Consider the following 21,751-nt stretch of genomic DNA (forward strand, 5'->3'; position numbering starts at 1 on the left):
TTACCTGTTATAGATTGCTTCTAACGCAATTCTGAAAGCTCCCATACCCAGACGTTCAGCAGGAAAAGTAGCCTGCCTTTACACTTTGTCAGCTAGTCATCAGCCAGTCTTTAGTTCCCCTAAGGTTTCAAAAACTCAAGATAGCAGCTTCGAATCACAAATGGCATAGCTTACCTGGTATTCTAGGTCATCATTTGCAAAAAAACAGGTGAGGTTGCTTATTAGTCTCCTTTCCAGGAAGCCCTCCAGTTCTCAATACGTCACAGAGCACCTAAACCCAAACTTGAGTATCATAGAATTATTTTATTGTACGCGGACAGATAGATAGATGATAACACTCCTTTTTATCACTTCTTTGAAACATATTTCAGCGCCCACTAGACTTCTAAAAGGATGATGACTAAAGTTAGACAGTAGTTACTGAACAAACAAACAAAAGCCTGGTGTCTTTTGATAATCAGTTCAAAGATTTAGAACTCACGTGACAAAAAGCCCAGTATGGACTCAACAGTCGAGTTAGATAATCTAAGAAAGGACAAGATCCATTAGAGTGGTCACAACCTGAATATCTCTGCTCCAGTCAACAGAATCACTGACTACAAATGCTGCCTGAACGCTCTGTGTTTGCACAGCAATTTTTCTCTTCGCCATCTCATTGGAAGTGATATTCTGGTCAATGCCTGGCTTAGTTGTCCATCTCTTGTACGGTGCCAGTGGATCAATGGCATCAAAGTAGCTAGTGTACTCATCAATTGACAGAACATTTCTGTACAGAAAAGATCAACCAGAAAGAGGATCAACCGAAAAGAAATCAAAGAGAATCAAGTTGTTGCGATTCGCATTCTCGGTGAAACAGTGTTGAAAACGCAGACAACTTAAATGAATTAAGGAGAGGACTCCTCTACGATTACTCAAGTCCCTGAGAACTTGAGTGCTTTTTATTAACTTTGCTAGCTTCTAGGTATTACCTAGACATTAAAGTAATATCCATCAATATCAATTTTATTCAATACATATCTTTATCCCTATTGGCAACCTATCTCTCTCTTCCCCTCCCCCCACCCACACACCTGCATGCACAAGCAAGTAATTGAGACATTGCTGGGTACATTTGCAAACCTAGAGAAGTGGTCAAAATATTTACTTGTATCCATATTCGGACATCACAGTAGCAGGTTCTCCTTTGCCAACAGCAACGACAAGTTCGTTCTCGAATCTGTGCAAAAACCTCAATTAGGAAACAAATGAATAAAATAGAGAAGCATATTCGTTAGTAAAACAGAAAAGCCTATTCAGAATTCTTTTAGAATAGTTAGCACATGCATTCACACTCTTCTATGTCTTTTCAATTCATATAATATAATATAGGTAGTGCATTTCCCTAGTATCCAAGAAGAAAGCACACGAGATGAAGATATGAGATGTGTTCTTTGATATCCACGTACATATCCAAGATAGGGTACATTCAATAAAGTCCAATTTCACAGTTTTGAACCTACTAAATCGTGTACTTATAAATAATTATTTTACAGGAGAATTCTTATCAATCTAATAATACGCACGCACAATATTTTATTTTGCGATCATAGATTTTAATAATCATGAGTGAGATAAATGAAAAAAGCAAATGTTATCAAAAATGCTAAGTCCTGATTTTCATTAGCATGCCACATTTCTCATTGGACATTGGTCATGGAGATAATCCAACAAATCCTTACCTATTTACCAGTTGTTTAAAAGGTGTGTGGCCCTGTATGACCTGCAAATTATCTTGGTCAAAATATGAGAGAAAAACGAAACAAAGTAGTTCTGGACCTGATAACAAGCAAAACCGTGAGGGCAAGCAAATTATGTACGCAAGAAACGAACTACCTGTGAAGGTAAAATGTTGACTCCTAGTATTTGACCTAAGTCCTGGGCTCTTTTGGATTCAGAAAAGCCACCTCCTGCATCAGCCATTGCTATTAGCAGCGTGCAGTAAAAACTAATTATCGCTTCTTCAAGAATTAACAAGCAAAATTTCTAATTTCAAGGGACTAACATATTGAGTGATTATAGGTAAGGGCATCTCAAAAGGCGTCACAGATTCAAATTGCTTGAATGACTTAAACATAAGATAGCGGCAATCTCAAAATCATCAAGACGATTACTATCAGATCTTAAAAGTACCAATACTTGCCGATAAGTGAATAATCAACCACAATAAGCGTACGTTGTCCAGCATGCAACTTGAAAACTTTAGTTTGACCATCATATCACGGCACTCACCGGTGATGACTCTATAGAACGGTCATATTCGCTAACACACATCGAAAGTGAGAAATGTAATAGTAAAGGTTACTAACACATTAAAGCAATCACGAACACTCACCATTTGTTAAGAACACGAAAGGTATCTTCAACTCTCCTGAAAAGATGTAGAACATAAAGTAAGTGATAGAAGGTTACACATAGCAGATACGAATCTCGATATCCGCCGCCCTTTACTGTCCATCAGAAATTTCGGTAGCAATCAGTTCGCAACGTAGAACATTGGAAAGCACGTGAAACAGCACGATCGCCAGCATGAGATAAGTCTCGCAGGTATATCAGCAAGCGATGGCGAAAGCTTTACCAGAATCGTCGTACAATCTCCTGAGCGCGCGAGGAGAACCACCGATGGGAGTGTGACCGAGGAGGACCACGCCGTCAATGTCGAAGGCGATGCCGAACGAAGGCCTGCACAACGAAACCACGATCGTCGATTCGATCACGGACGAAAAAGAAGAAGAAGAGAACGAGAGAACGTCGGAGAAAGTCACGAGCGTAGTCGAAGCATGACCGGAACGCACCGATCCGATTGCGAGCTAAGCCACGAAAACGAGCGCGAGGCGAGCGGGGACGGCTGCTTTCTGCCGCGACTCCGCGAGGCGATGGTGAAAAGCTGGCGCCTCATTGTCCTGTTCGCGGCCAATCGCTTCGGGAGATCGAGGAGGTCGAGTCGCTGGAGATGAAGCTCCAAGAAGAACGGAGCGAGCTTCAACAGTCCACAGAGACAGAGAGAGAATGGCCCAATCGCGCAGCGTCTTCTCGTTCGATGTTCAGGAGCCGTGAATTGGGCCGGTTGAAATGATGGGAGGGCCTCGATAACGGATCGGCCTTTCCTTCGGATCCGAGCTCAACGGTTAAGCTTGATTTTGGTGAAAGTTTTTGGGCTTTTTTTTATGGTGGACTGAGCACATCGCGGAGGAGTTCGATGTTTCGGGGACTTCGAGGCTACTGACATATCTGTGATGGCTTCTGTGTCCTATAGATTTGATTTTAGGCTTCGCTTCATCCTCAGAAAGTAACCTGAATTCACGATAAAAACTAAAATGATTTGCGATAATTTCCTAATTATGCCTCATTTGCGATCCGCGCCTTCTTACTCATTATTCACCCATGGACTTGATCTACGAGTGGATTATATGTCAGGATGAGTTTCTCTTCAGTTGCTGAGATATTGGAAGAGAATAAAAGTCTAACTGCGAGATTCTGAGGCGGCTAATGCATCTTTTATGACTTCACTGTTTGACTTTGACAATTGTTGCTCCATTTCCTGGGGAACATTGATATGTAGTTACAAAGTCAGATCATAATTCATCCATGGACTATTTATTACTTTGCGTGAGGTTTATTTGATAATTCATGCATAAACTTTGATCTAGGTGTGTATCCGGTGAGGCCACAACTGCTCGCAGTCGGAGGATGTGAAGGAGTTGGTGAAGTACACTTAGTTGGCTCTGCCGTGAAGGATATTTCTCCTGGTGATTTGGTCATTCCTGTCAAAAACCGAAGGCAAGCAAGGAACGGACGAGAAGAAGAAGAGAAGGACGAAGTTTAGGGAGAAGGTTTTTTTGTATTCTGACTTGTAATCAATGTACAGGGTTTTTGCTGTTTATATTACAAGATGTATACATAGAAAAAGGCAATGTAATATTTTACAAATCAATTTAATATTTGGATTGATTCTCTATGATCAGAAATCGGATCAATCAATTCCTGGTATATTTTCAGGATCTTCTGCATATCTTCCAACACTCCCCATCAAGCTGGTGGCTTGTAAATGTCCAAGACACCTAGCTTGCTTACTAGATATGACATAGGGCTTTGGTAAACACATCTGCAAGTTGTTCAGCAATTCCAATCCCTCTTGTCTCGATTGTCCCTTCTTGAATCTTCTCCCGAGTAAAATGACAATCCACTTCTATGTGCTTGGTCCTTTCGTGCATTACAGGATTCGCCGCAAGTTTCAGAGCCGATTCGTTGTCACAGAATAACTTCGTCGGACCTTTCAACTGTATTCCGAGATCACCAAGTAAACCTTGTATCCACACAATCTCACATGTGGTGTTTGCCATGACCCAATATTCATGCAACATGGGATCCGTCTACCATGGCTGAATTTGGAGATCCAAACATCGCCCCGTTTGGTGAGGGTCCATAAAGGTTTCAGATTTGCCAATTACAATTCTCATATACACGTAACAAAGGACATTGGTATACTTTCCCAAAAATCATGTAATCGACATCGCATGCATCGAGAAAAGAGTAAGAAGAACCATAAATTATTCATTTGATCTAACCTAATTCAAATGGGATGTGGACTGCCTTCAAGGAACGTCATACATACATGACGAGCAAAACCAATAGAAGACTAGCTAATGGTAGTTACTTTTTATGGTAGGGAAAACACAGAATGGAAGATCGTATCGCCTTCCAAAGAATTGACGATTGTTCAGATACCAAAGAAAGAAAAGGCATCTTTCATCTAGGTGATGTCAAGAACCGTGCTCTTTTCTCAAGATAAAGTCGACAGCATCCTCAACAGTATCCACAACCTGCATAGGTAAACATAAAAGAGTTTGATTAGGATGAGTGATTTTCGAATTCATTTTTAACCTAGGAAAATTTAGAGAGAAGACAAATTCCCCACAAAAAAATATGCTCGATTTTGAAATACTGACATTTTGCTAGGCTGAATAGGGAAAGGGTTCGTTCGGTCATGTTTCATCCAACCAAGTTGGAATTCACAGATCACCTAGAGCATAGCAAATCAAGGTATATAAGTATGGGACACCTCAAACACTTAAGGCCATGTTTCATGGCCATGCAATTATGAAAAGGAATCCCGATCCAAGCAATCAAATTCCTAGGAGTGGCTTTTTTCCCCCTTTATTGTTTGGTTTCAAATTACCAATGAAGAAAGAAATGTCCAATGTGAGTTGCCAAATGAGGTTAAAAACATGTCAGAAATGGAATGTGTCTCCAATCAACAAGTAAAAGTAGAGGATAGAAACAGAATGAAGAACCTCAACAATTTCCCGATTATTGTCCTCCAAATGATTTTACAGTTCACACAAGCATTTTTATGAACCGATTATACAAAACTCATCAAAATCTTGCAAGTCAAGCATTTTTCGCACAAAATCCACAGCGATGAAGACGAAGCCATTTTTATGAACTTCAAACTACTGCACAGAAGTTACCTTAAGCTATTATTCTTATTTCTTATCCTCTTTGTGTTTTGAGTCAAAGACCAATCGCGAGAACTGCAAATGGGGTGACAGAAACTCAGCCGAGTTGATAAATGGAACTTTATGTTCCCGCCCAAGCCAACATGATGCTTGTTGCTGATGTCTCCATAAAGAATCCAAACAAGTTTCACAATGACAAGAGAGAGAGAAAGGATTTCACCTAGTAGAGGGATGTGAGGGCTATGGAACCAAGAGGCAGGCGAAACTCACGTGGGAAGGATTTGAAGATGATGAATGGAGGAAGGGGGGAGAGAGAGAGAGTTCTGGTTTTGTAGGATTTAAAGATGATGAAGCTCAGACTACTGAGTGGGTAGAGTTCGCAAATGTTTTTCTTTTCTAGGAATTCCGGTACCATCTCTACTGAGCAATCCAATTCTGCATATTAAAGAGAATCCATTACCTAGGTAATTTGATTCCACAATCATAAAACCATCAGAAGATGAGTTCCAATGGGATTTCATTTCCTTTTCTTACTCCAAGGTGAACCAAACAATGCCTAAGTGATCACCTAGTGTATTAGACTTCCGAATGTTTTCCTGGTGGAATCTAAGATTTGCATTCTCAACCATGACTTTCCACTAGGAACACGGATATAAATTCTCTAAAACAAGGCAGTGAAAATGCTGGAATGCACACGATTCGCATACATGGGAACCTACCATCAACTCACCCCAACATACATACGAGGAGAGAGTGAGAGAGAAAGAGAGATGAGTACAAAAACCTACCAAGTCCGCAGGGAACTCTGAATGATTATCTTTTCCCTTGAATACCCCAGTCCTTGTTAATATAGAAAACCAAGGATCTCCTGCCTGAAGGTTGTTAGCACTATTGGTGATTATGTTTGGAAAAAAATTTACTGGTATAATAAACTACGATATTTGGTATGAAACATACCTGTCGTGCGCCTCTAATGTCGATTTTTGGATTATCTCCTATCATGTATAGGGTTTTGAAACAACGAATTCCAGAGTTTGTAGTATTCTCCACATCTAGGTTGCTTAACAAAGATGGCATAAGATTCCTTAACACTGTCTCAGCATTTCCATAAACAAATGGATTTGGCTTCCCGTATGATGTATACGCCAGCGGAATGGGATGTATTCTGCAGAATAGGGACAAGTAAACAATGCACAACATAAGATTGAAGATTAATGCATGCTGCTATGCTGCATTGAGGAATGTTAGGCCTACACAAGGATCTTATAGGCCAATCTTTAATTTTTTGCGGAGAATACTATATCAAACTCCATGCAGAACTATACATTGAGAAACTGGAACCTCACCATTACCTGTTATAGATTGCTTCTAACGCAATTCTGAAAGCTCCCATACCCAGACGTTCAGCAAGAAAAGTAGCCTGCCTTTACATTTTGTCAGCTAGTCATCAGCCAGTCTTTAGTTCCCCTAAGGTTTCAAAAACTCAAGATTGCAGCTTCGAATCACAAATGGCATAGCTTACCTGGTATTCTAGGTCATCATTTGCAAAAAACAGGTGCGGTTGCTTATTAGTCTCCTTTCCAGGAAGCGCTCCAGTTCTCAATACGTCACAGAGCACCTAAACCCAAACTTGAGTATCATAGAATTATTTTATTGTACGCGGACAGATAGATAGATGATAACACTCCTTTTTATCACTTCTTTGAAACATATTTCAGCGCCCACTAGACTTCTAAAAGGATGATGACTAAAGTTGCACAGTAGTTACTGAACAAACAAACAAAAGCCTGGTGTCTTTTGATAATCAGTTCAAAGATTTAGAACTCACGTGACATGGACTCAATAGCCGAGTAAGATAATCTAAGAAAGGACAAGATCCATTAGAGTGGTCACAACCTGAATATCTCTGCTCCAGTCAACAGAATCACTGACTACAAATGCTGCCTGAACTCTTTGTGTTTGCACAGCAATTTTTCTCTTCGCCATCTCATTGGAAGTGATATTCTGGTCAATGCCTGGCTTAGTTGTCCATCTCTTGTACGGTGCCAGTGGATCAATGGCATCAAAGTAGCTAGTGTACTCATCAATTGACAGAGCATTTCTGCACAGAAAAGATCAACCAGAAAGAGGATCAACCGGAGAGAAATCAAAGAGAATCAAGTTGTTGCGATTCGCAGTCTCGGTGAAACAGTATTGAAAACGCAGACAACTTAAATGAATTAAGGAGAGGACTCCTCTGCGATTACTCAAGTCCCTGAGAACTTGAGTGCTTTTTATTAACTTTGCTAGCTTCTAGATATTACCTAGACATTAAAGTAATATCCATCAATATCAATTTTATTAAATACATAGCTTTATCCCTATTGGCAACCTATCTCTCTCTTCCCCTCCCCCACCCACACACCTGCATGCACAAGCAAGTAATTGAGACATTGCTGGGTACATTTGCAAACCTAGAGAAGTGGTCAAAATATTTACTTTTATCCATATTCGGACATTACAGTAGCAGGTTCTCCTTTGCCAACAGCAACGACAAGTTCGTTCTCGAATCTGTGCAAAAACCTCAATTAGGAAACAAATGAATAAAATAGAGAAGCATATTCGTTAGTAAAACAGAAAAGCCTATTCAGAATTCTTTTAGAATAGTTAGCACATGCATTCACACTCTTCTATGTCTTTTCAATTCATATAATATAATATAGGTAGTGCATTTCCCTAGTATCCAAGAAGAAAGCACATGAGATGAAGATATGAGATGTGTTCTTTGATATCCACGTACATATCCAAGATAGGGTACATTCAATAAAGTCCAATTTCACAGTTTTGAACCTACTAAATCGTGTACTTATAAATAATTCTTTTACAGGAGAATTCTTATCAATCTAATAATACACATGCACAATATTTTATTTTGCGATCATAGATTTTAATAATCATGAGTGAGATAAATGAAAAAAGCAAATGTTATCGAAAATGCTCAGTCCTGATTTACATTAGCATGCCGCATTTCTCATTGGACATTGGTCATGGAGATAATCCAACAAATCCTTACCTATATACCAGTTGTTTAAAAGGTGTGTGGCCCTGTATGACCTGCAAATTATCTTGGTCAAAATATGAGAGAAAAACGAAACAAAGTAGTTCTGGACTTGATAACAAGCAAAACCGTGAGGGCAAGCAGAAACACAAGAAACGAACTACCTGTGAAGGTAAAATGTTGACTCCTAGTCTTTGACCTAAGTCCTGGGTGTTGGATGCAAATTGCGTAACCCCAAGATCTCTATAACTAAAACAAGAACATGCATAATTGAGTAGAAAGATTAACGCACCTGTTTTTGGATCCATTGTTCTTGAAGCGGAAGCGGAAACACAATGTTTTACGCGCAAGTCCTTCTCCTCTATTACCCTCTGTATCACTAGTTCAATGAGGCGGCCCCCTCACGTGTAGCGTTAGGTAAACGCCCCTTAGGTGAAGATATATGTGAGAATTAGGGTTAGAGGAGAGACTTGAACACTATTTATAGAGTTTCCAGTCAGACCCCCTCATTACGGGCCAAGCTCAACTCGGCCCACACTAGCCAGCCCCATATTAGACTAATTAAGAAACCTTCTATCTCATCTTAGACCAACCATGTTTTACGGTAGCCGTAAAAACAGTAAATTACAATAACAATTAATGTAGTCCACATTAGGAAAACTCTTACATTATCCAACTTGGACTTTATTAATTGAAATTGTACCTTATGTGCGCACATTGGTCCATAGATGATTCTTAATAATCAATCCTATCCCATAAAGTCTTAAACACCGAATCATGGCGGTAACTGCATGTATACACACAGAGCCTTCCATGGTCACAAGTGCTCTCAATTTTATTGATATGGATTCAATATGGTAGTGTGGCAAATGGATAACATCTCTCATAGAGAGATCCCATTTGTCAGTCACCATTCTCTTACCTTAGGCGATACAAAAAAAAAAAAAACTCGTGCCACTAGAGAATGCTTTATGGTTCTAATGAACCCATATATGTCTTGTCCTTACGGTTAACCTTTCTTTATATACCACAAGACATATGCACAAGGCTAATAACCGGATGCCCTGATGCCCCTAGCCTTCACTCAAGGTTTAAGTAATACCTTGAGACTTTTAACACTATATATATATCAAAGTGTTACTAAATTGTAACAAAACATATGTAAACTTTATTCAAAGAAAAATAAAACACAGCTCCCACTAAATAACAGCATTCCAAGATGCTCCTAGGCCCATACTAATGACATGTCGATCAAAAACACACGGGCGTAGGCCTTTAGTTAGTAGATCTGAAGTCATATCATCTGTAGGAATATAATCTACTGCAACGTCACCATTCTGCACTGATAACTTTATAGTCAAAAACTTGACCTCCATGTATTTAAACCCCTTGAGACTTCTGTTGTTATTAATGAACAACACTGCAGAGTTATTGTCACAATATAGCTGTATGGGCCTATCCACAAAATCAAAAACCGATAACTCCCTAATGAGGTTTCGGAGCCAAATAGCTTGAGTAGCAGTTGAAAAACATGCTACAAACTCCGCTTGCATGGTAGAATAAGATATGGATTTTTTTTTTTGCTCTTCCATGATACTGCACCTCCTGCCAATATAAATATATATCCTATCGTTGACTTCTTATCATCTTGACAACCAGCAAAATCTGCATCTGAATAGCCTGCTAGTTGCAAGTCTGGAACATGTCTATACATCAACATATAATCTTTTGTTCTCTTTAAGTACCTTAAAACCTTCTTGGCAGCAACCCCGTGATCGTGTCCTGGATTTGAACTGATATCTACCTAGAAGCCCTGTTGCAAAAGCAATATCTAGCCTAGTGCAAACTTGAGTATACATTATGCTTCCAAGTACACTAGCATAAGGTACATCCTTCATTTGAGCTTTCTCAAAATCTGAATTAGGGCATTGTGAAAGACTCAATTTATCACCCTTAATAATAGGAGCAATTCCTGGTTTGCAATCCTGCATATTGAATCTTTCTAAAATGCGATCAATATACACCCTCTGAGACAAACCCAATGAACGGCGTGAGCGATCCCTATGGATCTCAATGCCAAGAACAAAAGACGACTCACCAAGGTCTTTCATGTCATAATTTTTCGATAACATCCGCTTTGTCTCATGCAGTAAACCAATGTCACTACTAGCAAGCAAGATATCATCTACATAAAGTATGAGAAAAATATATTTCCTCCCACTGACCTTGGTGTATATACACTGATCTACTTTGTTCTCAATAAATTCTTATGAAGTAACAATACTATGAAACTTGAAATACCACTGTCTAGAAGCTTGCTTAAGGCCATAAATAGATTTTTTCAATCGACAAACAAGCTTACCAGAGTCATCTGCTGCAAAACCTTCAGGCTGCACCATATAAACCTCCTCATCAAGGTCTCCATTTAGAAAAGCAGTCTTAACATCCATCTGATGTAACTCCATATCGAAATGAGCTACCAATGCCAAGATCACTCTAAAAGAATCTTTAGAAGAAACTGAAGAAAATGTTGCTTCATAATCTATTCCTTCTCTTTGAGTGAAACCCTTAGCTACCAGTCTGGCTTTAAACTTTTCAATCTTTCCTTTGGTATCCCTTTTAGTCTTGAATACCCATTTGCAGCCAATAGGTTTACAACCTTCAGGTATTTCAACAAGCTCCCAAACACCATTGTGTTTCATAGATTGCATCTCATCTTTCATCGCATCTAGCCACAAATTTGACTGAGGACATGAGATGGCATTCGTATAAGTTATCAGATTAACAACACAACCAATATCATAATCATGCTCTCCTAGGTAAACAACATAGTCTGGTGGTATAGCTGAACGTCTTTCCCTAGTTGATCTTCTGAGTGGAGCTACTTCAACCTCATTCTGAATTTGAGGGGCTTGAGGAATTTCATCAGGAACTATCTCAACAATAGGATCATGTGCCATAACAAGCTCAGTTTGTGGCGCAAGAGGCTCCATAATTGTCTACATATGATGAGACAGGGATCCAGTAATCCCCACTATACTATCATCTTCGATAGCTTGTGAGTAGCTACCCTTTTCAGCTACATCAAATTCCAGAAATTTTGCAGTTTGAGATTCCACAATTCTTGTACCTCCATTAGGGTTATAAAACCAATACCCCTTTGAATGATCTAGGTAAGACATAGAGTAATACCGAGTAGTTTTGGAATCCAGTTTACTCAATGTTGGATTATATATCTTGACTTCTGCTGGACATCCCCAAACTTTAAGATGATTCAAGCTAGGTTTACGTCCAGTCCATAACTCAAAAGGGGTCAATGGAACTGCTTTAGTAAGAACACGAGTTAGAATATAAAGAGATGTTTTCAAAGCTTCACCCCATAGAAAATTAGGTAAATCGGTCCTACTAATCATACTTTTCATCATGTCCATAAGAGTACGATTGCGCCTTTCAGCTACACCATTTTGTTCAGGACTTCCGGGCATAGTAAACTGACATATTATCCCAGAATCCTCTAAGTATTTAGCAAACCGCCCTTTAAGTTGTCCAGCATCACCGTGCATACCAAAATACTCACCACCACGATTAGATCTGACAATCTTTATAACTTTTCCCAACTGTTTCTCCACTTCAGTCCGAAAAATCTTGAATTTATCAAGAGACTCGGATTTTTCTTTAATCAAGTATAAGTATCCATATCGGGAATAGTCGTCAATAAATATGATGAAATAAAAATTTATGCAGAAAGTAGCCATGTATGGTCCACTAATATCGGTGTGAATAACCTCCAACAAGTCTAAACTTCGTACAACAGATTTCTTCTTTATCTTAGTCATCTTACCTCTGCAACAATCTACGCAAGTCTCTTGATCACCTTTAAGAGCAAGCAAGATATCAGCCTTTATAAGCCTTTCTACTATTTCTTTAGAGATGTGATGTTTATGCCACAAGGCATAAGACTATTCCTTAGGTAGAGTCCTTTTGGAAACAACTTTTTCAGCTAAATAAGCAACGTACATATTGTTGGGAGATAAACTCAATCGATATAATCCATCGGATAAATTGCAACACCCAATCTTATTTGAATCATAAAACATGGAAATAGTATTACTCTTTATTTCAAAAGTGTATCCACACATGTCCAAACAAGACACAAAAACTAAATTCCGCCTAAAAGAAGGTATGTAAAAAGTGTTTCTTACCACCATCCGAAAACCAGAATCTAAAATCAAAATAACATCTCCCACGAATTCGACGTCAACTCCAACGCTGTTTCCAACAGTGAGTTTTGATTCATCTTGATTTGGCGTCCTTCAGTTTATGAACCCCTTTAGGCTCACTCTTATTTCTCTTAGACAACCAAGCCTTAAACTTGCTGCAACGTTTCTTTACATGTCCTCTCTCCCTACAAAAGTAGCAATAAACACCATCATTCTTGGTAAATGTTTTCTTGGGACCCAAACTGTTAGAAGGTCCAGCATCTTCAAAATTTCTTTTATTGTTGGAAGGTCTGGCAACTTCAGAATTGCCTTTATGAATATAAGTTTTCGCCTTCTTTCCCTTATCACTGCCAGAGTTAGAAGCATAAAGGGCAACGTGCCCTTTATCTTTCTTCAATTTTTCTTCCTCTGCCACCAGCCTAGCAATTAGGTCATTAACCGACCAGGTTTCATCTTGGGAACTATAATTGGTCTTGATAATCCCAAAATCAGGAGGAAGATTATTTAGAGCTTGATGCACAATGCAAGCAGTGGGAATAACAACATTGAGAGCCTCAAGCTTTGTCTGCAAATCTACCATTCTCATAACATAATCTCTAACTCCACCAGAACCATCATACTTCATAGTAAATAGTGTTTGCATGTGTGTTCCTATCTCAACATTAGGTGAGACACGGTTTTTAGCCATCAAGGCTTCCATCATCTGCCTAGCAGTGCAGTCTGCAGGCAAACCACTTTTCAAGTGTTCTTGAATGGAACGCTTTATCGACAGTAAGCAAATTCTATTGCTTTTTTCCCAAGTAGTAAAATGAACTTTCTGAGCTTCTGTACTCTCAGTAGTAAGATCTGCCAGTCGATCGACAGTAAAAGCCATATGAACATTTGCTATCTCCATAGCAAACAGAAAATCTTTTATCAATTTCTTAAAGTTTGAACCAGTAAGAACCTCAATAGTGACGGAGTTACCGTTTACGGAAAAGGTGACTGAAAGACAAGCATTATATATAATTAGCATCATGTGAGCATTGTGTAACTTGACGTACAAGTACACATTCAGAGAGTTACATGTAAAATCACATAATCACCTTTGGGCAGAATACATGACATGCAATTGTACACTCCCCACATGATAGAGGTTATCAGAATACATTCCAATCTTCATGAATTCATCACCTTTGGGCATATGAACCATTATGATCGGTCACTCCTCCACCACACTATCATGTATCCCTCCATGGACTAATACACAGTCATCTCCTTTAGAAGTATGACTATGCATTACACCAGGAGACTCCCAATCAATATACGAGATCGAAATTTCTCAAATCCAATCAAGTGTGCCACTTTGGCGGTTACAACTCAATTGAATCCTTGAAACTCTCTCATACCAGGGATATAATCTTTACATCTCACATACACCATATACATGTGATTTTAACTTTAGTGATAGGGGCATCATATCACTCAAATCACATGCCATGCTAATTACACTGCCTTATTCATTAATAAAATACAATAAAGTTTAATTTTTATTAATGAATCACACTTTTATAATACTTATGTGATAACATACAGTCACCCAACACAAGTATTTCCAAAAATACATAAAGTACAAGAAAAATACACTTATTTAGGGCTTTGTATGTATTTTCACATCCATAAAATCATCAAACATGTAAAATAAATACACCACAAGATAGTACATGGCAATACGAATCCAACACCACCAATCATGCGCCGAACGAACACTCCACGCGCCTGCACGCGCTGCCTGAGTGCGCGGCGCGTGTTCGACGCCCAGGAGGCACGTGGCCGTGCGTGGGGGCGTGTGCGTCCTCCTCCGGCAACGCGCCGCCCATGGTTCTCTTCATCTCATCGAGCCCAGTCCGAATATATAATTTAATTTAATTTTTTTAACGAAAAAATCTCAAAAATCTCAAATTATGGCAAAATCCTTTGCGTTCATGTTCTAGGGTTATGGAGGCTCTGATACCACATGTTGGACGCAAACTGCGTAACTCCAAGATCTCCATAACTAGAACAAAAACATGCATAATTGAGTAGAAAGATTAACGCACCTGTTTTTGAATCCGTTGTTCTTGAAGCGGAAGCGGAAACACAATGTTCCACGTGTAAGTCATTCTCCTCTATTACCCTCCGTATCACTGGCTCAATGAGGCAGCCCCCTCACGTGTAGCGTTAGATAAACGCCCCTTAGGTGAGGATATAGGTGAGAATTAGGGTTAGAAGAGAGACTTGAGCACTATTTATAGAGTTTCCAGCCATGCCCCCTCATTATGGGCCAAGCTCAACTCGGCCCACATTAGCCAGCCCCATATTAGACTAATTAAGAAACCTTCTATCTCATCTTAGACCAACCCTATTTTATGGTAGCCGTAAAAACAGTAAATTATAATAACAATTAGTGTAGTCCACATTAAGAAAACTTTTACACTGGGCTCTTTTGGATTCAGAAAAGCCACCTTCTGCATCAGCCATTAGTATTAGCAGCGTGCAGTAAAAACTAATTATTGCTTGTTCAAGAATTAACAAGCGAAATTTCTAATTTCAAGTGACTAACATATTGAGGGATTATAGGTAAGGGCATCTCAAAAGGCGTCACAGATTCAAATTGCTTGAATGACTTAAACATAAGACAGTGGCAATCTCAAAATCATCAAGACGATTACTATTAGATCTTAAAAGTACCAATACTTGCCGATAAGTGAATAATCAACCACAATAAGCGTATGATGTCCAGCATGCAACTTGAAAACTTTAGTTTGACCATCATATCACGGCACTCACCGGTGATGACTCTATAGAATGGTCACATTCGCTAACACACATCGAAAGTGAGAACTGTAATAGTAAAGGTTACTAACACATTTAAGCAATCACGAACACTCACCATTTGTTAAGAACACGAAAGGTATCTTCAACTCTCCTGAAAAGATGTAGAACCTAAAGTAAGTGATAGAAGGTTACAAATAGCAGATACGAATCTCGATATCCGCCGCCCTTTACTGTCCATCAGAAATTTCGGTAGCAATCAGTTCGCAACGTAGAACAAAAAAGAGAAATTAGATTGATTTCCCGGGCTTAACTTAAGTTATGGGTGAAGACATTCTCTTTCAGGTTATACTCTGTATGGGAACTGTAGAAGTGATCTGCCTTGGTACAGAGAAAGGAACTCACTTTAAGCACGTGAAACAGCACGATCGCCAGCATGAGATAAGCCTCGCAGGTATACCAGCAAGCGATGGCGAAAGCTTTACCAGAATCGTCGTAGTACAATCTCCTGAGCGCGCGAGGAGAACCACCGATGGGAGTGTGACCGAGGAGGACCATGCTGTCGATGTCGAAGGTGATGCCGAATGAAGGCCTGCACGACGAAACCACAATCGTCGATTCGATCACGGATGAAAAAGAAGAAGAAGAAGAGAAAAAGAGAACATCAGAGAAAATCACGAGCGTAGTTGAAGCATGACCGGAACGCACCGATCCGATCGCGAGCTAAGCCGTGAAAACGAGCGCGAGGCGAGTGGGGAAGGCTGCTTTCTGCTGCGACTCCGCGAGGCGATGGTGAAAAGCCGGTGCCTCATTTTCCTGCTTCCTCTTCACTACTGCTCAGTTCATACTCTTCCACGCGTAGTTGTCTTCAAGCGACACATGCACAGATTGAAGCGTATGAGTCTCTCTCTCTTCTTGTTTGCATGAATAAGGGAATTTCGTGGCTTCAGAATTTGTGTGAAGAGGAGCTTATTTTCAAGGATTTTGAACTTCATCCGCATCTTTTTCTTCGAGGTGCTTTCGGGGATTCGAATCAGAAAATGGGCTGGTGTGAATGGTCATTTTATAGTTTCGAAGCCATCGTTTTTGTTTTCCTTTTTCTTTTTCTTTTGGAGATGGAAGATCGAGACAGGAGCTTCGTGAAGCGAGATTAGAACCAGTTTTCGGTGCACTCTGCTTGGTCAGCTCTGCTCCTTTCGCCTCTTCCACGATGTGATGATTCTCATATCCGCTATGCTTAGAACTAGTATCTGTCTGTTTCTTCATCTGATCTTTTTTTCAATAGTATTGTTCATTTGATTGCATAATGGGACTTGCCTAAGATAATAAGTTGTGTCTTCGGGATGCATATTTTCCTTACCAAGTACTAGAAAATGTTGTCATTTTCCTGGAAAATGACTTCTGAGAAAATATTTTCTAGAAATAACCCATTTTGCGTGAAACGAATGGACCCTTAGTCAGGCCGTCTAATCCAAAGCGATTTCGCTTTCGGTGCTTTTGGTGAAAGAAACTGAACCAAAAGTGCAAAACAAGAAAACAAGGCAAGTCACTGAGAAGAGGAACACAGCGAAAGAAAAGGCATTTTTCATCTAGACAATGTCAAGGACCGCACTCCTTTCTCAAGATAAAGGAGTTGGACCAGGATGAGCAATTTTTAAATTCATTTTTAGCCTTGGAAAATTTAGAGAGAAAACAAATTCCCCACAAAAGTGGCTTCCTATCATGTAGGATTTTGAAATACTGACATTTTGCTAGGCCTAAGAGATGGGCGTCGCAAAATGGAAGATTATAAGTGATTGGAAGATTATCCACGCTAACACCTCAAAACATTTAATGTAATGTTTGGTTAATGGTCATGGAATCATGAAAGGAATCCCAAACCGTAAAATCAAATAGAGGACAATAATGGGGAAAATGTTAAAGGATCTTATGTGGTTCTTCATCCTGTTTCTATCCCTATTTTTCCATTATGTGATTTGTATACGTTGATTGAAGACGCATTCCATTTCTTACACGTACAACATATTTATTATTTTAAGAGATGGGCTTCATTCGGTGAGCATAATTGAACATGGACTTCCACTTTGACCCCAACCTAAGAAAAGAATTTCTGAATCAATTTGGTAATTTAGACGTTTTTTGTTTTGTAAAAAATAGATAATTCGATAAATATTTTCCTAAAAATGATCGTTATATCACTCAAAATAATTATTTAATAAGAAATGTTTTTATTATTCATAATAATTTATGTCCAAATATTTTTCGTAGAAGATAAACAAATTTTTAGTTCGTTTATTTTTATAAGCAATATAAATAATTATTTTTATGAAATGTATTTTAAATCGTTCTCTTAATCAAAGATACACTTCCTTTACATATGTGGTATAGTTACTTGCTCAAAAAAAAAAAAAAAAAAAAACATATGTGCTATAGTTCCATCTTGATTCTCGACCGTATTATTTAATCATCCGAGCCAAAAGTAAAGCAAAATATCTATGTGCTCTAAATAGGCAATAATACTCCAGCTTTTCATCAGCCAACATTAGTTTTTCTCATGGACCAATGGCATCTGTTTTTTTGGTCGTCGTAGTCAAAAACTAGATTGGAAATTAGAACACCTTTTGAATGGAGGAGATTATGTAAAGCCAAAAGAAGCAACATGGACGGAACAAACGAAATTATGGAGATGCGAATCCTATTTTGATGACAGCTTAGCAGTGTACTAATTGCCAGCCAACGGAAGCATGTGATCATCGTCTTATAGCGAGACAATTAATGATTAGATAGCCTCGTTGATGACATGGAAATGACAAGCGGTACTTCCACTAGTGCATCTACTTTTGGACAAGGATGGATTCCCATTATATTATTTCGTGCCTTGGCCTACAATCAGGCGCAAGGGAGAGCATTAAATTCAAAAATAAGCCTATTGACATTTCTCTATCGGGTGCTTAAATCAGAAGAAAAATAGCTTCATCATATCATGTCATGCTGTCGTCGTTACACTTAAATAGTCGAAAATAATTGAAATGTCACGTTAAATGAATTTAATGAGATTTAGCTAAAATATTTTATTGCATTTTCACTTGTAAGTTTAAGATTACGTTATTTCAGTTAAAAAGTTTATAATAATAGGTTTGAAATTTCGATATAATAATTTTAGGAGAGATTGTGCAATTATCTCAGAAATATGACAATTCGGTTTTCTCAATCTCGTGTTTGCACTCAACTCAAAACAATATATATACTAGCATCAGACTCAATCCAACTCTAATATTAAAAACTAAATTATAGTGTAAAGCTTCGAACTCCATCTCAAGGTCTCATAAAAAATTTCAAAAATAATGATTTTTTTTCATTGTTCTTAGTAAAATCCTTTAAATTATTAACAAGGCTCGCAAGTCACATTACTGTAGTATTACAAAATTTGACACCTCCGACATGGCAATTCATATTGTTAGGTCCAAATACATTAAAGAATGGGTGAAGTGTTTTTTTATACATATAAAATATCTATCTTTCTAGAACCAGCACCTTATTTAAAAATGTTTTTCATATGCAATTAAACTGTTAATTTGCCATAAGAAACTTATAGAATTTATGGAAAAAGAAATTACAAAAGCTATTTATAGAGTTTCAATTAGGATATGCTTTCTCTTCTAGCTCTAGCAGCCCCATTAGATTGAAATTCACTACTTCAGCCAATAGTGCAATTGCCAAGAACTTTTTATTGCGCTGACTCGACTCCTCCTACGGCTATCTCACTATAGACTAAATAATTATTAGATCTCTTTCAATAGCTGTTCTCACACCTTGTGCACACAACATGGTAGACATATTCTCCCCCAAAATTATTTAACCACACTTCTAAGTGTTTACAAATAATCATTCTCATATTTCGTCTCTTACCTAAACAATTGCATTCTCTCTAAGCATGACCACTTCTTCCGTGTGTATACAAATGATTTTGGCACCCTTGCTAACTTTTAGGATCAAAACTAAATAGATTATAATGAAACAACAAGGAGATAGATCTCAAGAACACTCAATGTGTTTCGATTTTTCTTGTTGCAAGCACTCAATCACAAGTTACGTTTTACTCGTAGTTTGTCCTTATAGGCCTCCAAAAACAACCCTCCTGTTTCAACCATCTGATTCAAGTGGATCATAGAATGAGTTTCATTTCATCACATGGAAAAGAGACATTTGGAGGGGGTACTTAGAGATCATCAACAAATGAAAAAATCAAAATGATAAGGAGAGTGAGCAGAAGTTGGTAAGTTTATAAATTGACTTATTATAGTGTTTGCAATTTATTTACGATGCTTGTAAAACTTCCAAAGAGTTGGTTATTCTTTAATTCATTCCAAAGTTGGTAAATTTCTAACGGCATTGAAGTTATTGATAGGTTATTTGGCAATCAAATTGATGGTCATGCTTTTCTTTTATCAATTGTACTGGATGTTAATGTTGGCTGGGTCTGCCTGTGTGGGGCCCGGTTAACGTTAATAAATAAAAGAAAAGGCCAAAAAGTCAAAAATGCAATAAAGGGAAAGACCTAGACAGGCGGGCTACTCGTTCGGAGAAGACAAGAAATGGGCTGCCAAATATCATCGGAGTTGACTCAAATTTCAATATGTTGTTATAAGATCGAGACAAATGAGTCGAGATAGGCAAATCCATCAGTTTCATTTGTCAATCTGTTTTGTTCATTGAACACTTTTTCTAAATTATCTCAAATTTCTCCAATCATGATTAGAGTTTCTTACTTCATATATATTAATCCGCTTTTATAGTAATGAAATGTCATTATATTGTTGATATTGAATCTCTAATATATTACTAAAAAGAATCCCTGTGCATCTTACTATTTTTTGTGATTAGTGAAAGTTTTTTAATCATCCATAATTTTTTTCGCATTAAATTTTCCACGTAAACTTGTCGTGCTTGCTTTTGTCTGTTTTTATCATTTTGGCATTATTTTTATTCATTACGAGATTATATTGCAGGAATATATTGCCTGTTATTATAAGGGTTGAGTCAATTTTGGTCCATTTAATCTTGGGAAGAAATTGATTCTACATTAAGTTAATTTTTGATCAATTGTTGCCGGTTCTCTCGAACTTTGTATCAATAATTTTGGAAATCCATCAAGTAATTTTCCGTACTTTCCTTTGACTACCCTGCACTCAGTCCCGAAAGCTTGCGTCAGCCACATCTTTGATTTTTTGTCTCATCGACCAATAGCATTTGATTTATGGTCTTCGTCGTTGTGAAAAAGGATGATTTCGTCCCAATCGCGTCCTCATCGGCATCTTTAATTTTTTGTCTCATCAACCAGTAGCATTTGATTTTATGGTCTTCGTCGTCGTGAAAAAGTATGATTTCTGTCGTCCTCACCGGCATCTTTGATTGTTTTGTCTCATCGACCTATAGCATATGATTTCACGGTCTCCGTCGTCGTGAAAAATATGATTTCTGCCCCAGTCGTGTCCTCATCAGCCCAAAGCATTTTACTTGCTTTTCCCTGAACTGCTCCAGTCAATAACACTTCAATTCGTGTTATATTATGATATGAGAAATGGATGTTTACTGCGGGGTTCGTCCAAATCGGTTTCGTCCAGGGGGCACGCTAAGAAGAGATGCTCCAATATTTATTTTTTCCAACTTTCTTGCAAGATTGATTGCAGTTTTATTTTTCAGGAGTCGTGCTTTGATTGGATATGTTCATGTTTCGGAGGAGGTTTGTGAAATTTTGAAGACGACTCGCATCATACTTGTCAGCATGCAGGGATGGAACTATCATATATTTTTAGTGGGGTCAAAGACTGTAAGATAAGGTATTTCATTTAACAAAAAAATTATAAAGATGCGATCGAGCTATTTATCTTTCGACTCTATCAATCCTCGTGTTTGATTGGTGGTGTGGTTGTCTAGTAGTGCAATGTCTAAGCCTGATAATTTTTTATAATTGTTTATCGTTTTACTTTTCTGTTTTTTTGTGTCGTAAAGAAGTTTATAGTACATGGAAAGACAAGATACTGATTGTGATTTCTTGCAAGTTAGCGCATGGTCCCTTAGAGGGGGATGAGGCTAAGCCTAATTACATCGATGAACAATGGAAGTTACTAAAAAGGCAACGTGGGGTTTCATTAGGCATCATCAGTTGGATTTTATTTCTTTAGATAAACTATAAAGATCCCATC

At 38.3% G+C, this 21,751-nt stretch overlaps 2 protein-coding genes across 2 annotated transcripts; both read right to left on the reverse strand.

Annotated features, from left to right (window-relative positions):
- Positions 1-3,058, reverse strand: LOC104435343 (haloacid dehalogenase-like hydrolase domain-containing 5). The gene is given in 10 exon segments (XM_039307091.1): positions 1-72; positions 175-204; positions 206-271; positions 562-766; positions 1,145-1,216; positions 1,719-1,759; positions 1,873-1,946; positions 2,372-2,407; positions 2,615-2,718; positions 2,832-3,058. Coding segments are annotated over 10 exon segments (804 nt in total). The 5' UTR covers positions 2,936-3,058.
- Positions 3,059-4,558: 1,500 nt separating this feature from the next.
- On the reverse strand, positions 4,559-7,608 carry LOC104432820 (uncharacterized CDP-alcohol phosphatidyltransferase class-I family protein C22A12.08c-like). Its single transcript, XM_039306036.1, has 7 exons — positions 7,392-7,608; positions 7,018-7,113; positions 6,848-6,915; positions 6,453-6,660; positions 6,284-6,367; positions 4,986-5,059; positions 4,559-4,859 (listed from the first exon to the last, which is right to left on the reverse strand). Exons 1-7 carry the CDS (start codon positions 7,479-7,481, stop codon positions 4,820-4,822), a joined length of 660 nt encoding a protein of 219 aa, XP_039161970.1. The 5' UTR covers positions 7,482-7,608; the 3' UTR covers positions 4,559-4,819.
- Positions 7,609-21,751: the final 14,143 nt, after the last annotated feature.

Source organism: Eucalyptus grandis, chromosome 2 (genome assembly GCF_016545825.1).
Source record: "Eucalyptus grandis isolate ANBG69807.140 chromosome 2, ASM1654582v1, whole genome shotgun sequence".
Classification (NCBI taxonomy): domain Eukaryota; kingdom Viridiplantae; phylum Streptophyta; class Magnoliopsida; order Myrtales; family Myrtaceae; genus Eucalyptus; species Eucalyptus grandis.

Bases quoted from the DNA above. Each gene is read 5' to 3' on its own strand.
- LOC104432820 (XM_039306036.1), bottom strand. From the start codon at position 7,481: ATGGCGAAGAGAAAAATTGCTGTGCAAACACAAAGAGTTCAGGCAGCA. The intron at 6,368-6,452 runs GTATGTTTCATA...AACAACCTTCAG, and splicing joins ACATTAGAGGCGCACGACAG to GCAGGAGATCCTTGGTTTTC. The intron at 5,060-6,283 runs GTAGGTTTTTGT...GCTATGCTCTAG, and splicing joins CAGAGTTCCCTGCGGACTTG to GTGATCTGTGAATTCCAACT.